The sequence below is a fragment of the Triticum urartu genome, chromosome 7A (assembly GCF_056163025.1).
Source record: "Triticum urartu cultivar PI428250 chromosome 7A, HENAU_Tu73, whole genome shotgun sequence".
Lineage (NCBI taxonomy): Eukaryota > Viridiplantae > Streptophyta > Magnoliopsida > Poales > Poaceae > Triticum > Triticum urartu.
Window position 1 is genome coordinate 127,755,864 of NC_141879.1, and position 17,067 is coordinate 127,772,930.

General features: G+C 41.1%; 2 protein-coding genes across 11 annotated transcripts; one reads left to right on the top strand and one right to left on the bottom strand.

The window, feature by feature from the left end:
- Positions 1-304: 304 nt before the first annotated feature.
- LOC125524869 (uncharacterized) lies at positions 305-3,872 on the bottom strand. 10 transcript variants are annotated; one of them, XM_087536553.1, is made up of 4 exons: positions 3,479-3,872; positions 2,957-3,017; positions 2,220-2,548; positions 305-1,844 (listed from the first exon to the last, which is right to left on the bottom strand). In XM_087536553.1, exons 1-3 carry the CDS (start codon positions 3,724-3,726, stop codon positions 2,462-2,464), a joined length of 396 nt encoding a protein of 131 aa, XP_087392679.1. In that variant the 5' UTR covers positions 3,727-3,872; the 3' UTR covers positions 305-1,844; positions 2,220-2,461. The 10 variants fall into 10 exon arrangements, with proteins under 10 accessions (XP_087392679.1, XP_087392683.1, XP_087392678.1 ...); XM_087536557.1 differs by having other exon boundaries at positions 2,220-2,553; XM_087536552.1 differs by having other exon boundaries at positions 2,220-2,553; positions 2,944-3,017.
- A 5,670-nt stretch (positions 3,873-9,542) lies between these two features.
- LOC147958487 (uncharacterized) lies at positions 9,543-16,389 on the top strand. The gene is made up of 4 exons (XM_087532161.1): positions 9,543-9,616; positions 15,409-15,547; positions 15,634-15,916; positions 15,998-16,389. Exons 1-4 carry the CDS (start codon positions 9,543-9,545, stop codon positions 16,387-16,389), a joined length of 888 nt encoding a protein of 295 aa, XP_087388287.1.
- Positions 16,390-17,067: the final 678 nt, after the last annotated feature.

Consider the following 17,067-nt stretch of genomic DNA (forward strand, 5'->3'; position numbering starts at 1 on the left):
AGAGATGCCCGTAAAATATGAACCTCCACCTTTTTTCCCATAAAAATACCCTAGAAGCAAACCCTATTCTCTCGCTCAATCTCTGACCTCCCTCCTCTTTCACGTCTCTATTCATACTAGTAAGAGTGCACGTGCAACGCACGTCTCCACCAATACACACATAAAATTCGTTTGAGTATAAAGTTTAAATTTGTATTCTATAAATTCTGAACAACAGAACAAGGCATGACAAAGATTAAATCGATGCACAACAATATGCATTTTTAACATCAACTCGTAAATGATTCAGGAACATAATATCATATGAACATAAATATAGTGAGTAATCATGCATGCAGGCCATGTCTCAAATGATTTATACAATAAATCAAACATAAGGGACCTTACAAATTTTATGATAAAAGAACCAAGAGTAGACACTGAAGTGTTGCAATGCAACCTAAGGAAAACCCGATACATCTTTTGTCTAGCAGGTCTGGTTCTTGATTAAGCGGTGGCTGTTCGACACAATCCACATAAACTACAGCCCTACTGTTACGCACCTGCACCCACCTATTTAAAAATATTGGTACATAATATGACATGTCTGCCTGCCAGTGATGATGAGAAAATGTATGCCAAGAATTAACAAATGCCGTGAATATGCTTTTTCCCAAACACAAGTGCTACCACGCATACCTATGTTATATTATAAAGGTCCATATTCAAGAAATAAAAATAAAAAACAAACACTAAACTGAGAGAGACGGACCAAGAAACCACACAATGGTGACAAAGAAACAGCAGTGATGCAGGGTGTGCGAAATAAAATATCATCTCATGCCGCAGGGCGCAACAGCGCATGCAGGTGCTGTCACTTCAATGAACAAGCCCATGGACCGCAATACCTTTTCAAGCCTATTCCTGCCATGCCTCTCTCCTCCTGTCGCTATCTGTCTCCTAAAGAAAGCCTGCTAATCGCCTGGTTACTGTACAAGCGTCTGCACTGCAGAATTCTCTAGCACGAATCTTGAACACTGCGGACCGACGGGATAACCGGGTGTCGTGGCACCCGGGTTTCGTCACACCTTTTCGTTTTCACGTTCAACGTTGCTTCTTCGACTGTACTGTTGATAATATGGTTCAACACAAGCAGTGGCACAACTTCAGAAGTCAAATTTCAAGAATCTTTATTCAAGAGGTCAAATGAATTAAAAATATCATGAGTAACAAACATTCATCCTGGTGCTATTGTTATAAATAAATGTGCATTTATAGAAAATACGTGAATGAGAGGTATCTTTTTTCAATAATTTCTTGTTAGGACAGAAAACTATTAGTACCTTTGCTCAATCCCACAAGTAGTAGAAAGGATCACTGCTTATTGTGAACGTGAACTCCTGACCAGTTTTCAATGAGGCAAATCTTGAATACTAATTTCTGGGCCCTGAATGTGTTAAATCTAGCTTATATCAGAGCAAATAAGCTGGAATATGGTGAAAGAAGGGTCGGCATAAAAAGGTTTGATTACACTATTTATTGATAGAGCAAAATCATGTGCTTGCATGCGCATGCCAGACTTATAATTGACTCGTCCATAAGAGTCTACAAGCATGGTCTCAACTCTTTCACCAATTCAATAATTTTCTGGTGCGATGCATGGTCTCCACGTGACATATTAGCCGAGCCACATTGATGTCATCCTCAGCAAAATCCTAGATAATCTCCCTTGTGTTAGTTGAGGGACCAAGTGTGCACATAATCCTCATTTTGTGCCTAACATTTGGTTTAGACCACCATATACACATTGGCTGATGTACTGTTATTTGATGAATATCCATAAGATGCTGGTAGTCCTCGTTTTCCTGTCAAGAAGTTTTCTTACAATTAATTTCAATGCATCAATTTATAAGGTTCCTTACCCACAGAACAATGCATTATATTCAACTTAGCATTCAGCAATTAGTAGAGACATATGACATGATCATTTTGCACTTTACAGTACTAAGAAGACGACATGAGATAATACCAAATGCATTTGATTAAACCACAGTTCACTTGAAGAACAAGATCACAACCAACTAAGTTGATTATATTTCAAGCAAGTGCGCGGATCACAAAAACAGCAGCAGGTGTTCAATTCAAACATATATGCAGACATACAATAAGTATACAACTACAAAAATTAGGCTCCTGGTAAGCTGAGATGGCAATACATGTAAGAACTATACCAAACTAACCTGAGTATTGTTCAAAAACAATTGATATGTGCTCTCACCATAGAGCACAGATCATAACTTATAATTCAGAGATACGTGTGTGTTCTTACTGGGCACCTCGTTGCTATCTTCAGAAAAGAGGAATTGCCTTGAGATTGTGGAAGCCGTCGCCAGTCCAGATGGAGATCTTGCTCAGTGTGTAGCTCTCATCCAACTTGAAATCCATGTAGAGAGTAACAAGCTCGCCCCAACAACAATTCAGATCAGAAAAAGGATCCCACACATAGAAGATTAGATATGTGTTTCGAATGGATGCCCTCATCTAGCTGGTTCTTGTCATTCGACTTCGCCTGCGCTGCACATATACAGATACAGGTGGCACGAGGAAATCAAGATCGATTTTAAGTATAAAAGCATGCCCAGATTCAACCAAACTAATCAATGGACGATATATAATCACAGGTAAAAGCGCGCTATGAGAAACAAGCACTGTATATAATAACCTGCAAACATTTTTCACTTTCTCTCTCTCGCTCGCTACTCCATGGAACAAGAACAAATACTATTCGATACTTCTTGCATGTAGAAACTGCTCTAGTTTATTGAAGACTCGATGCACAATAGTTACACATGATTAGGTTCTAATTAACTACTCTAGTAACTATTTGGTTTATCGAAGACTCAATGAAAGGAATCACGCATCATCCAAACAAAATTGAGCGGAAGGCAGCGGAAGATCGCTTACTCGTCGTGGTTACCTGCAGCAGTACATTCTTCTGAAACTGGATGTTGACCATGTGTGGCTGCACACTGTCTGACCTGAGAAATATAAATCCGCCAACGATGAGGGTGCCCCTGCAGTTTGTAAGATCAACGATGATCTAAGAAGAAAAGCTATACCATGTGTTGGGGTGGAATGAGATAATGACAGGGTCAACTAATCCAACATTTATCTGTTTCAAGAAGAAAAGGGTAAACCATTTTCAATATGCCACTGAAGTTTGTCTACATTACATTCAGATTGATGTGAATATGAAGTCACAACAGATTGGACAGTTTGTCTCTAACCTCTTCTTCCGACATTTGTGAATCGAAAAGAAAAAAAATCTGAATCAGCCTAGAAAAGCAAGGAACCACGCCTGCAAAATTGATTCCTATGCAGAGACGAAAATCCTAGAACTTGACATGGCCAGCATATGATTCACCGCAGCTCGATGGCTATAGCACACGACCGCAGGTATGGGCGCACGCATGAGGGAGAGCAGAGCACAGGGGCTTACCTAGGCCGGAGTCGAAGAAGCGTCTGGCCACCGGAGGCGCAGGAGGAGACATGGAGGGAGCGCAGGGCAGAACAGCAACCGCGCCGGTACCCGCCTCCATCGGGCCGCTGACCATGATCCGCGCTGCCCGAGGTGGAGCGGCCATGGACGCTGCGGATCCGCCGCCATGGTTGCTCTGCCCAGCCTAGAGAAGAAGGGTCAGGGAACCCGAGGTGGAGCGGCTGCGGACGCTGCAGATCCATCGCCATGGTTGCTGTGCCCAGCGAGAGAAGGGTCGGGAGGCACTGATTTTTCCTTTCTGACTGGCGGCGAGGCACCGAGTCGGATGGAATTGATCCACGTATCGCGGGCGGGGCCGTGGGGATTAGGGGACGCGGAGCGCGAGGGCTGTTCGCAGACCACGGCGTCTGCCAGGCAGAACAATTGATCTCAGACGTCAATCGGATTGTTACCCCATTGATGTAATATGAGTAGTAGGATGCGTTTAAGTTGACTTAATCTGAGGGTCCTGATTACTCCGTGTACAGTTTACTGTGTGGTTTTAGGGGAGTTTATGTTTACTCTTTTAATAGTAGTATAGATTAATAGTAGTATAGATATAGATTCTCATGGAAAAGAGATCCACAATTTCTCTCAATTTGGAGCAACAAAGTTGGTAATGGATCCCTCTCTCAATGTCTCACGTCTCCCTCTCCCAAACCCTCATCTCTCTCTTCCTATCCACATGGAAACATATCTATGTCTCTCCCAATTGCAACAAGTTAGGGCATGGATCTTCTGTCTCTCCGAATTGCAACAAGGCAGTTAGGGTGTGGATCTTCTGCGATCCACTTCACATGGAAACAGATCGTGTCTCTCCCAAATTGCTGCAAGGAAGTTATGACATGCTTCTCTAATTTATGGCATGGACCTTCTGCGCTCCCGTCTACATGGAAACAGATCATGTCTGTCCCAAATTACAGAAACCAAGTTATGACATGGATCTCCTGCGCTCGTGCAACTTATTACAATGTTTTCCCTCATCTAGATCAGGTTCGTCTTCTCAGTCCGCACACTGATTTTTTTTGAAATTCTTTTTGTCGGTTTGGATCTAATTCTTTTCATCATGTCCTTTAATAGTGCAGTCTAGGGATTCAATTTTCTTTATCGTGCATCTACTTGAAGCAGATGATAGCGATAGCAAAATTAAATCAGTTTTCTCTATCCCTCCAAAAACAGGAAATAGATCTTTCTTCGACGTACAGAAAGAAACATGTACCATATATGTAGAAAAAGATACGTCCAAGTACAATGTCAATCCTTCCTGTACGGGTGGACCTCTATTTTCTCTACTAATTAAGCCTAACTTGGTCATTGACTCTCTCTGTGATTTGGCTTCCCAATCATAGTTTTCTTAATCCCTCAACCAAGGGAGGTAGGGTGGGGGATATGGAGAAGGACGGAGCTCCTGCTGTTGGTGGATGTTTGCCATGTTGTGCCATGGAGAGAAGGTAATCTTGAAGAACAATTATCTCACCAAGAAATCGACCATCCACGTTCCTTGCTGGCAGCATGACAAGACCTTGCCACGGTTGATGACTTCAACAAGGACGATTTTGATCATGGGCTAAGTAAAGCCCTCGGCGCAATAGAAGGGTAAGCATGAACATATGATATGTCCAAAACAAATAAAAGAATCATGTTATGTTAGATATATAACATTATGATCGAGTGTTCCTGAATTGTAGTATTAATTTTTCTAAGAGCTTCTAGGCCACGACGGCATATGGGTCCAAGGAGTAGATGCATTGGCTGCAGTTTGAAGCCAATGGCTGCCAATTTTCTAAATGTCACCATCTCTGTTTTGTTTTATCTTATAAGTTGGAAATTTGATAACATGTGTTTGATGTTTTTCCTTCAAATCAGACTAATTGTAAGTCCTTCTAGGGCTGATGTTACCCAACATTACTATCTTCCAGAATTTAGGTCCGATGGGGTCTTCCCTTTTCACATGTGTGCATTCAGCTAAATTGCCATCTAATTGCTGCCATCAATCACAAATGGAAGTGCAGTCTGAAAGTTATGGTACTTGATTTCACAACAAAATAAAAACCATATGATGCTCCAACATAGTATCTTCTAATTTCTAAGTTCGACTTAGAACGATGCACTTCGAAATTTACATTTATGCTATGCACGCATGCAGGTACACTGGAGCATAACTCTATCATCTACCTATGGAGGAATATCCAACATGGATGCTCTTAAGAGTACCCCTATGTATCCTTTTAATTTTTGTAACATGCACTCACTACTGCCTGCTTTTATGCACTTGATATGATGTTTTGACATGTATACTTAAATTTGTTATTTGTTCAAATTTTCCTCACACTTTGCTCAAGTAAAACATGTGCATGTTCAGTTTGTCTTCTTAATTTCTTGACCAATTTGTCAATGAGGCTAAATACCTACGGTTATTTTATGCCTATTGTCCTTTGAGATTGTTAAAATAACTTCCCCGAGATATGTGAACTGATGCTCCTGCTACTTTCGGACATTATATTATTCAGACTTCTATAAATATGTTCCCAACTGCGTAATTGCTTAGCTTATGAATTTTATTTCTTCCAACTTTATAAATTCACAAAGGATTAAAACAAGTCTGCTGAGTTGTTGGATTAAGTACATGTACGTCAAAACTTATGGTTCGAAACTTATGGCTTTTCAAGACTATTTGTCCCTCTTTTGCTCCTCTAATATATATTGTCCCTTTATGTTGGATAACCATTCACTTCTGTGCTAATTTTCTCGAGACAGTGAAGATCTTTTTACTACTCATGTATAGATATAAATTTTAATGGTCTTCACAATTCTATCAGTCAATAGAGACTTGAAGAAAATCCGGTCGATATAATATATACATTTTTCCTCACATATGTTACAAAGAGTATTTTAAGTATATTTACATACTCTTTTTTATTTCTATGCATGGACAATATATATTAGGCACAGGACATGCTCACTACTGGAATTCCCAATTTTGATGAGTGCCAAATGCACTCGGCAAAGGCCAAAAAAGAACACGGCAGCACTAAGAAAACACGACTATGCTGCATGCCTGCCAGCAATGTTTATTTTGCTGTGTTCTTTTCCACATGCACTTACTAGACAACTGCAAAAAACTTTGCCAAGTGCAGAACACAGTAACTCGGCAAACAAATGATAGAGACTGAATGACGAGACATGGCGCATCTGGGTAGCTCTACTATGACCAAGTTTAACATAGTTTTGTCGTTTTCCGCACTCGGCAAACCTATGATCCAGAAGAGCTACCCAGATGCGCCATGTGTCGTGTTTAGGCAAAGGGGTCTTAGAGACGAGACATCTAGCCAAACAGTGATTCTGAATGTCCATGTTGGTCGATTGCTCACTTCATGCTAATATTTGATATGTTTTCTGCATTAAAAACCCCCAGGCAGGTTGTTTTGAAAATCTGCGCCTGTTTCTATAGCATTTCGAGGATGAGCACATGGTCTATATTGTGTTGAAGGAAGCCTATGAACAAGCATCTTTAGGAATGAGATGGAGAAGATGGTTTCGAAGAAAGGGAAAAGCTAGGAAGTAAAACACGATTACTTTAGGATGATGTGAAAGCAGATTTTCTTTCAACAGTAGGTGGATTCTTAAGATAATGACAGGTTAACAGCGCAAGAGCTATGATAAGTCCTAACATGGTTGCTGGAAGATATATTTGTACAATAACAGGCATGCACATGCAGCTGTAGATAATATGAAATTAAAAAGAGTTTATATGAGATATTTAATTTCTGTGGCTGAATGAAAATTGCCGAACAAATTTCTGTAAGGTAGTAGCCCAATAGATTGTACAAATATGGATGCATGCATGTGATGATAGACACTATCATGTCAAATCTCGAATTAAGTGTATGTTATGCGTTATGTTTTGATTAGTTCTGAAGCGTCCAGTTTAACATATTATGTCTCAGACATTTGGAGAGGTATCAAATAGAAGAGTGTGTCCTTAATTCTGGGTTACCATCATGGTATGTAAGTTGAGCGAAAAAAATTATGGCCTTAATTCTGGGCAATCCTCAAGATACGTAAGGTGAGTCATATTAATAGATACTGTTTAAATAGATACTGTTGTCAAGACCCTCAATAGCATCTTTCAGACGAGTGCCACTTTGTATGGGATAAGAGATGCTTGCTCCATGTATATAATAACTTGGAACTCCTGTTTAGAGCATGTACTGAATTATTGGTTCATCCATCTAAATGATTTTGCAAAAAAAGGCATGTTTGTTTGGCCGAATTTCAATTCTTAAATGCATCATCCTATGTTTCGACAAAGATTTTTGCGGGTTGTGGGACAAAATGGGACATCCAATGTCTCACATGTTTCTATACATATCCAATGGTATCCTCAATAAGTATCTGGGACTATCTACAATCCACTATTTCCCACCATTTAAAGACTGAACGCTATGTCATTCCTACTTATGCTCTTTTATGGTTGATCATGCTCTCTATAGATCATGCAAATATAAAAGGCCCTATTCTTCTTTATCGATAGTGTATTACAGATTTAAGGATTATTTGTATCATTTTACTGAATAAAAATACAAAGTGAGAGAATGTTTATTTCATCATGTAAATTTCTTTTACAACTAAAGAATTTAGAAATTTGAGTGATTGGTACAAGATACAGCGGAAAATCCCTTCTCTCTATTAAAACTGCATTATTCAAGATAAAAACAGACAATAACACTGATCTAAAAAAATGTTATGTATTTAAGAATATTGTGGGATCTTCCATGGTGAAAAGAACAATGTGGAGTCTATTTTCCAGCAGAATATTGTGCAATCTCATTGAATTATATCAAATGTATATTTTGATTTTGTGAGAAAGTTTGCTTGACTTGAACCTTCTCAGACCACCCGCTAGACATACCAATTTGAAATTATTATTGTTTAGTATTAAAGATAAATCCAATCAAAAAATTATAAGTAAAAAATTATATAGCCAATATTATATTGTTAATAATTATGTTTAAAATTTATGTAATGATTATACTTCTAATTAATGTGACTTTTTCATATCATTAATTTTTTTAATTAATAAATAGGCGTAGTTTTAATTTTAGTTTGTCCATACGTTTTTAGTTATTTTATAGGAGACAAGCCATAGCACAAAAATAAACTACAATCTCAAATCATACAAAGTTGTATTGCATGCTAGCCCGTGCGAATGCACGGGTTCGCGACTAGTATATATAATTTTTGGCCTCGCGAAGGAGAAAGCATCGCTCAAGCGTTGGGGAGGCTTAAGTCAATGTTATATTCATGCCCCAATCATGAGCTCTCAAGAGAAATTATTGTTGAAATTTTTTATGCTCGGCTTTCTCTCGATAATCGCTCCATGCTTGACACTTCATGTACTGGTTCTTTTATGATGAAGACTATTGAATTCAAATGGGATTTATTGGAAAGAATTAAACGCAACTCCGAAGATTGGGATCTCGAGAAGGTAAGGAGTCAGGTATAACCCCAAGGTTTGATTGTGTTAAATCTTTTATGGATACCGATACCTTTCGTGAATTTAGCACTAAATATGGACTTGACTCTGAGATAGTAGCTTCATTCTGTGAATCCTTTGCTAATCATGTTGATCTCCCTAAGGAGAAGTGGTTTAAATATAATCCTCCCATTGAAGTAAAAGTAGTTACACCTATTAAAGTTGAAGAAAAGACTATTACTTATAATGATTCTGTTGTTCTTACTACTTATATTGAGAAACCACCTTTCCCTGTTAGAATAAAGGTTCATGCTAAAGCTTCAACTGTTGTTCGGAAGAGTAATACTAGAACACCTACACCCTCTGAGCAAATTAAAGTTGAACCTAGTATTGCTATGTTTAAGGATCTCTTGGCCGATAATATTGATGGGCATGTTATTTACTTCTGTGATGAAGCTGGTAGAATTGCTAGACCCGATACTAAAAATAAACATAGACCTGTTGTAGGCATGCCTGTTATTTTTGTTAAAATAGGAGATCATTGCTATTATGGCTTGTGTGATATGGGTGCTAGTTCAAGTGCAATACCTCATTACTTATATAAAGAAATTATGCATGATATTGCACCCGCTGAGATAGAGGAAATTGATGTTATAATTAAGCTTGCCAATAGAGACACTATTTCACCAGTTGTGATTGTTAGAGATGTTGAAGTGTTGTGTGGAAAAGTTAAATATCCTACTGATTTTCTTGTTCTTGGTTCCCGACAAGATGACTTTTGTTCCATTATATTTGGTAGACCCTTCTTGAATACTGTTAATGCTAATATAGACTGCAAAAAGGATGTTGTTGCTATTGGTTTGGGGGATATGTCTCATGAGTTTAATTTTGCAAAATTTTGTAGACAACCCCATGATAAAGAATTGCCTAGTAAATATGAACTTATTGGTCTTACTTCTATTGTCGTGCCTTGGCGGAACCAATCTAGGGCTCCGGTGGAGTTGTTCTGCTAGGGAAACTTCCCTCTGGGAGGGGGAAATCATCACCATCGATCCTCTCATCGGGAGGGGGTCAATCTCCATCAACATCTTCACCAGCACCATCTCATCTCAAACCCTAGTTCATCTCTTGTATCCAATATTTGTCTCAAAACCTCAGATTGGTACCTGTGGGGTGCTACTAGTGCTGATTACTCCTTGTAGTTGATGCTAGTTGGTTTATTCGGTGGAAGATCATATGTTCAAATCCTTTATGCATATTAATACCCCTCTAATTATGAACATGAATATGATTTGTGAGTAGTTACGTTTGTTCCTCAGGACATGGGAGAATTCTTGCTGTAAGTAGTCATGTGAATTTGGTATTCGTTCGATAGTTTGATGAGATGTATGGTGTCTTTCCTCTAGTGGTGTCATGTGAACGTCGACTACATGACACTTCACCATTGTTTGGGCCTAGAGGAAGGCATTGGGGAGTAATAAGTAGATGATGGGTTGCTAGAGTGACAGAAGCTTAAACCCTAGTTTATGAGTTGCTTCGTAAGGGGCTGATTTGGATCCATATGTTTCATGCTATAGTTAGGTTTACCTTAATACTTCTTTTGTAGTTTTGGATTCTTGTAAGAGGGGTTAATCATAAGTGGGATGCTTGCCCATGGAAGGACAGTACCCAAGCACCGGTCCACCCACATATCAAATTATCAAAGTACCGAACGCGAATCGTACGAACATGATGAAAACTAGCTTGACGATAATTCCCATGTGTCCTCGGGAGCGTTTTCCTTTATATAAGAGTTTGTCCAGGCTTGTCCTTTTCTACAAAAATTATTGGGCCATATTTCTTCACCTTATTTAGTTTTATCACTTGTTACCCATTACAAATTACCTTATCACAAAACTATCTGTTACCGATAATTTCAGTGCTTGTAGAGAATACCTTACTGAAAACTGCTTATCATTTCCTTCTGCTCCTTGTTGGGTTCGACACTCTTACTTATTGAAAGGACTACGATAGATCCCCTATACTTGTGGGTCATCAAGACTCTTCTCTGGCACCGTTGCCAGGGAGCGAAGCGCCTTTGGTAGGTGGAATTTGGCAAGGAAAATTTTATATAGTGTGCTGAAATTTACTGTCACTTCTTACTATGGAACATAATCCTTTGAGGGCTTGTTCGGGGTATCTTCACTCCGACCAGTAGAGCAAAGAGTTGCTCCTCAACCTACTGAACCAACTAAAAATGTTTACTTTGAAATTCCTTCGGGTATGATAGAGAAACTGCTAGCTAATCCTTTCACAGGTGATGGAACTTTACATCCCGATCTGCACCTAATCTATCTGGATGAAGTTTGTGGATTATTTAAGCTTGCAGGTATGCCCGAGGATGTTATCAATAAGAAGGCTTACCTTTATCTTTGAAGGGAACGGCATTGACATGGTTTAGGCTATGTGATGATATCGGATCATGGAACTACAACCGATTGAAATTAGAATTTCATCAGAAGTTTTATCCTATGCATCTTGTTCATCGTGATCGTAATTATATATATAATTTTTGGCCTCGCGAAGGAGAAAGCATCGCTCAAGCTTTGGGGAGGTTTAAGTCAATGTTATATTCATGCCCCAATCATGAGCTCTCAAGAGAAATTATTATTGAAATTTTTTATACTCGGCTTTCTCTCGATAATCGCTCCATGCTCGACACTTCTTGTACTGGTTCTTTTATGATGAAGACTATTGAATTCAAATGGGATTTATTGGAAAGAATTAAACGCAACTCCAAAGATTGGGATCTCGAGAAGGTAAGGAGTCAGGTATAACCCCAAAGTTTGATTGTGTTAAATCTTTTATGGATACCGATACCTTTCGTGAATTTAGCACTAAATATGGACTTGACTCTGAGATAGTAGTTTCTTTCTGTGAATCCTTTGCTAATGATGTTGATCTCTCTAAGGAGAAGTGGTTTGAATATAATCCTCCCATTGAAGTAAAAGTAGTTACACCAGTACTAGGAAAAGGGCTAAAGATGAAATTGACACTAATGGCGCACCAGACAAGTGGTGCGCCACTACTATTTACTAATGGCGCACCACGTGAAGATACGCCATTAGTGTGTAAGACACTAATGGCGCACCAGGCACAAGGTGCGCCACTAGTAACGAAATGTTTTTTTTCATTTTTTCAAACATATTAATGGCGCAACCAACCGTTGAGTGCGCCACTACTGTATTCTTTTTTTTTTACTTTTTTGCAAAACTACTAATGGCGCACCGTCGCATAGTGCGCCATTACTAATTCAAACTAGTAATGGCGCACTGTGCCACGGTGCGCCATTAGTATAAAAATTATTTTTAATACTTTTTTGCAAAACTACTAATGGCGCATTTACGTGTGGTGCACCCTCCCCCGCTCCACCGTCGCCGACGAGCACCCCCCGCACCCGCCCCCGCTCCACCGCCGCCGACGAGCACCCCCCGCACCCGCCCCCGCTCCACCGCCGCCGACGAGCACCCCCCGCACCCGCCCCCGCTCCACCGCCGCCGATGAGCACCCCCCGCACCCTCCCCCGCTCCACCGCCGCCGACGAGCACCCCCCGCACCCTTCCCCGCTCAACCGCCGCCGACGAGCACCCCCCGCATCCGCCCCCGCTCCACCGCCACCGACGAGCACCCCCCGCACCCTCCTTCGCTCCACCGCCGCCGACGAGCACCCCCCGCACCCGCCCCCGCTCCACCGCCACCGACGAGCACCCCCCGCACCCTCCCCCGCTCCACCGCCGGCGACGAGCCACCGCATATATGTTACTCCCAAAAGCATATAAAGTTTGTCAAATTTTGAGCTATGGATATTTAGTTATGATTTAAACAAGTGTGAACATATTTAAACACAAATAAATATAAAACAACATTTTAAATGTTGTTAACATGGCAACAAACTGCATATTATTTTTCTACATGAAATTCTGAGCATCTAGCATATGTGACATGTTATATTTGGATGCATGCATAAAAAGATATGTGCAAAGAAAAAATGCATAAAAACAAAAATTGGGGAGCGTGGGAATCGAACCCAGGACCTCCCAGTGTGTGTGCTGCATGCTGACCAGTCGGGCTAGTGTGTGTGTTCTGTTTCGGATACGGTTAGGTGGAATATAACCTGAGTGCTCGAACTGTAATAAAAAATTTGTACTAATGGCGCACCTGGGGGTGGTGTGCCATTGCTGTCGTCGTACTTATGGCACACCAGGGGGAGGTGCGCCATTGCTAACCCTCCCCCCACTCCACTTGTTCCCCTCTGGCCTCTCTCCCTCCCCCACTCGACCTAACCTCGCCGCAGTCGCCCATGCGCCCCCGCCGCCTCCCTCTCCCCTTCACCGCCTCCCCCTGAGCGCCGCCTCCCTCGCCTCGGAGCCGGCCCGCCCCGAGTTCCACCAGGAGAGGAGGCCCCACGTCCACCAGGAGAGGAGGCTCGCGACCTCCCCGCCGTCTATCCCCGTCTCCCCCAAGCTCGTCGTCTCCGCCCTCTACCGTCTCCGCTCCGGCCACCACCTCATCATGGTCAGGTAACCCTCCTCCCTCTGCCTCTCTTCTCCTCTCTTCCTCCTCTCCTCCCTCCCGACCATGCCCTCTTCTTCTCTCTTTTGCTAGGTTTAGGTCAAATCCCTCTCGAATTTAGGTCAAATTAGGTTCAAAAAATTGTGGGAGTAGTGCCTAGCAAACATGAATAATTAGTACTCCATGTGCATTGGAGTACTTGGTACCTGCAAGATTTGGACACACTGAAAAAATGCACTGGACACACTGAAGAAAATTTTTGTGTCCAGTAAGATTAGAGAATATTTTGTGCTAATGGTGTGCTGGTAGAACGCGCAATTTTTGTTAGTTCGTTGCCATGTCATGATAGGACATTCAGTTGTTTTTATTGTTCACAATGCTCTGAATTTGTGTGCCAAAGAGAGTTTTCTCTGAATTTGTTGTTCACAATGCTCTAATGGTTTGTCAGTGAATGGTGGTGCAATGGTGGCCTCTGTTTCAAATATTTCAGCAATTACTTGACCATAAATAAAAAAAAGATTTGGGGATGGTAACTCCTGTGTGGTTTCTATTAAATCTAAAATAGTGAGGATGTCATTTTCATCCATTCATCTCTTTCTCTAGCTTGTCTAAAAGTTATGTTTACAATATTGCGGAATTTTCTAGAACAGCCACCACACTATAATATTTCATACGATGATGATATAGTTAAGAATATTACCTAAGGTATGCTTCTGAATATTGTTGTCCACAATGTCTTCTCGCCAAACGCCTATCCATTTAGGAGCCATGGTCATAAGCAGTCTGCTTGAGGGTGGTCTTCCACAACATATGGAATTTATCCATCTAATGTAGTCAATAGATGTTGTCAAGTGATTGTGTCATGGTTTTGGTTCTGGTTTTAAAAAGGAAATCCAGTTGTTCAGGCTTCAAGAAAATATTTTCTCAGAATATTACTGCTAAGCCCAAGCTTGTTAATCATGTAACTTGAGAAAATTATTGGAGTAGATCAAATTCAGCCATTATAATGTTTGATGCCTGCATCAACACTTCTCTGTACTGCATGCGGTTGTTATAGTTGAGGGTCAAAAGTAGAGGTTAGCTTTAACATGATTCGCTAGTGCTTTCATCACTTGTGTGGTGATTGTCTTGGTCCTTTTCATTTTTGTCATGGCATTCTTGAGGTGCTGATGTGTCTGATGGCATGAACCATGATCAGGTTGAGTTCAGATTTCATTAGATTAGATTGGATGGATTATCAGAACTTGACGTGGTTTTCCACTTAGCTATCTGAATTGAGAAAAAACATAGCTTTTGCTGTCTCTAAGGCAAAACTTGCTACTCCATATACAACTAATGCTACTACTAGACAAGATACTACTCCATATACTACTAATACTACTACTATATTTCATTTCAAAGTTCAAAATGCTGGTACTGAGATTTTCATTTCCAATGAGTGATGTTTTTCCTAGCAGTAGAAAAAACATAGCAACTTCTCTGATGTTATAAAGTTGTTCTTATATGGGTGAAACTTCACTTGTTTTTAGGCTAGTGTAGGGTGTTGCTTCTTCTGTATGGGCCAACTATGTCACAAATAAATTGTTCCTTCTTCTGTATTTGACAAGTAATGACTTGCAAAGATGATGATCATCTTGCTAGTTTGCTAGGTTTTGTCCCCGAGAGGCCCTTGAGTTTGCCGGAATGTCGATTAACTTCCGTTCTGGCAAATTCGGGCACTCCATATGTCCTATTTTCAGCAAAGGTCATGCTGAAATTTTCCGTGAATTTTAGCATGACTTTGCTAAAAATAGGACATATGGGGTACTTGCGACTAATGTTTATTATCTTCTGCTCAAAATTTATGCTGCTATAATGTTGTAAGGGTACCAATTGGTCTCTTCTACTGCTTATTAGAGATGGGGGGAAGCAGCCATCACCGCTCTGCCTCACCGGAGTACGAGTTGGATGCTTTCGAGTTCTTCACTATCATACTTTCTTCTTCAGTATCAGCCACAAGGCAGGTATATAAAACGAGAGATCTCCCCTTCACCCATCTCATTATGATAACTCTGTTGTTTGATACATCACTCCTTGTCCCAAATTGCAGAGGCTGCCTGACGCTTTTATGAAGATGCTGGGTGAAGATCCGCCAGATAATGTGAAGCTCCGACAGGCCAGTAGCAGGGTTCGCAGGCTGTGGGACGTGGAGTTGGTGATCGAGGAGGGCCACATGTACCTGTGCCGTGGCTGGGAGAAGTTCTACAGTGCCTACAACCTGCGGACCGGGTACTTTCTTCTCTTGAGGTACGACGATGACGCCACAATGCTCATCGTGAAGGTTTTCAACAAGACTATGTGTCGCATGTGCTACGCTGAAGACGAAGATGCCAGTGCGTTCTGCCTCTTCTTATTCCTCCATATTTGGCTTTGTCTCACATCGATTGTTAGAGGTCATTGTTGCATTTGGACAGGCAATGGGAGCAGCAGCAGCGACACTGGCTACAGCCAAAGCAGCAGCAATTATGGCTGTAGCAAAAGCAACAGCGATTCTGGCCTTAGCGAAAGCAGCAGCGATTCTGGCAGCAGCGAAGACAACAAGAAGGATGATCCAGACTGGAGTGGGGGGGAAGAGGAGCAGAGTGGGGATGAGGAGCTGCAGGATGATGATGGGCATCAGGCTGAGGATGACCTAGCGCTGGTTGTGGCTGACCAAGGCAAGAGATGGTGGTGGCTGACTAGGTGCAAGAGATGGTGGTGGCTGACCATGGGCAAGAGATGGTGGTGGCTGACCATGGGCAAGAGATGGTGGTGGCTGACCATGGGCAAGAGATGGTGGTGGCTGAGGGTGGCCTCGCGATGGTAGTGATGCCTGACAATTACCACGCACCGGTGGTGGCGCCGGCGATCCCACAGCTGGGCGACATGACCACGCCAATTGTGGTAGAAGACTACATCCCATAGCTGCCTCCACTGCCTCCACCGCCTCGCCGCTCTTGGCGCATCAGGCTGAGGAAGGAGAAGGAGAAGAACAATGAGAACTGAACTATGTCAGGTATGTCAGATCTCCAAAATGATATATATATATATATACTTAGTTACCTATTTATCTCTAATATGCTTAGTTTCCTATAGGTTAGCTCCAAAATTACTTATGTTAGCACAAAATGATCAAGTTTACATAATAAGCTTATAGTCTTCTTCTTATTCTTCTTCTTGTCCAAAATGACATAGGTTAGCTTCAGTTTACTTAAGTTGGCTCTAATATGCTAACTTAGAGCTTATATGCTTAGTTTCCTATAGGTTAGCTCCAAAATTACTTATGTTAGCACAAAATGATCAAGTTTACATAATAAGCTTATAGTCTTCTTCTTATTCTTCTTATTCTTCTTCTTATTCTTCTTCTTCTTCTTCTCTTCTTCTTCTTCTTCTTCTAACTTCTTGTTTATCATTTTGCAGATTTGATTTAATTCACGGAAGCTTGCATGGATGGAGTGCTTCTTTTCCATTTGTGTTTTATTTTGTATCAATGTGAAACTTTTGT

What these genes read in the sequence shown, in the direction of transcription:
- LOC125524869 (XM_087536550.1), bottom strand. Translation starts at nt 3,726, where the DNA reads ATGGCGATGGATCTGCAGCGTCCGCAGCCGCTCCACCTCGGGTTCCCT. An exon ending in CTTCTTCGACTCCGGCCTAG is followed by an intron (nt 3,054 to 3,478) that starts GTAAGCCCCTGT and finishes TACAAACTGCAG; the next exon opens with GGGCACCCTCATCGTTGGCG. An exon ending in GCTGCAGGTAACCACGACGA is followed by an intron (nt 2,554 to 2,943) that starts GTAAGCGATCTT and finishes GTATATGTGCAG; the next exon opens with CGCAGGCGAAGTCGAATGAC.
- LOC147958487 (XM_087532161.1), top strand. Translation starts at nt 9,543, where the DNA reads ATGGCTTGTGTGATATGGGTGCTAGTTCAAGTGCAATACCTCATTACT. An exon ending in AAGAAATTATGCATGATATT is followed by an intron (nt 9,617 to 15,408) that starts GCACCCGCTGAG and finishes TAATGTTGTAAG; the next exon opens with GGTACCAATTGGTCTCTTCT. An exon ending in CGCTGAAGACGAAGATGCCA is followed by an intron (nt 15,917 to 15,997) that starts GTGCGTTCTGCC and finishes GCATTTGGACAG; the next exon opens with GCAATGGGAGCAGCAGCAGC.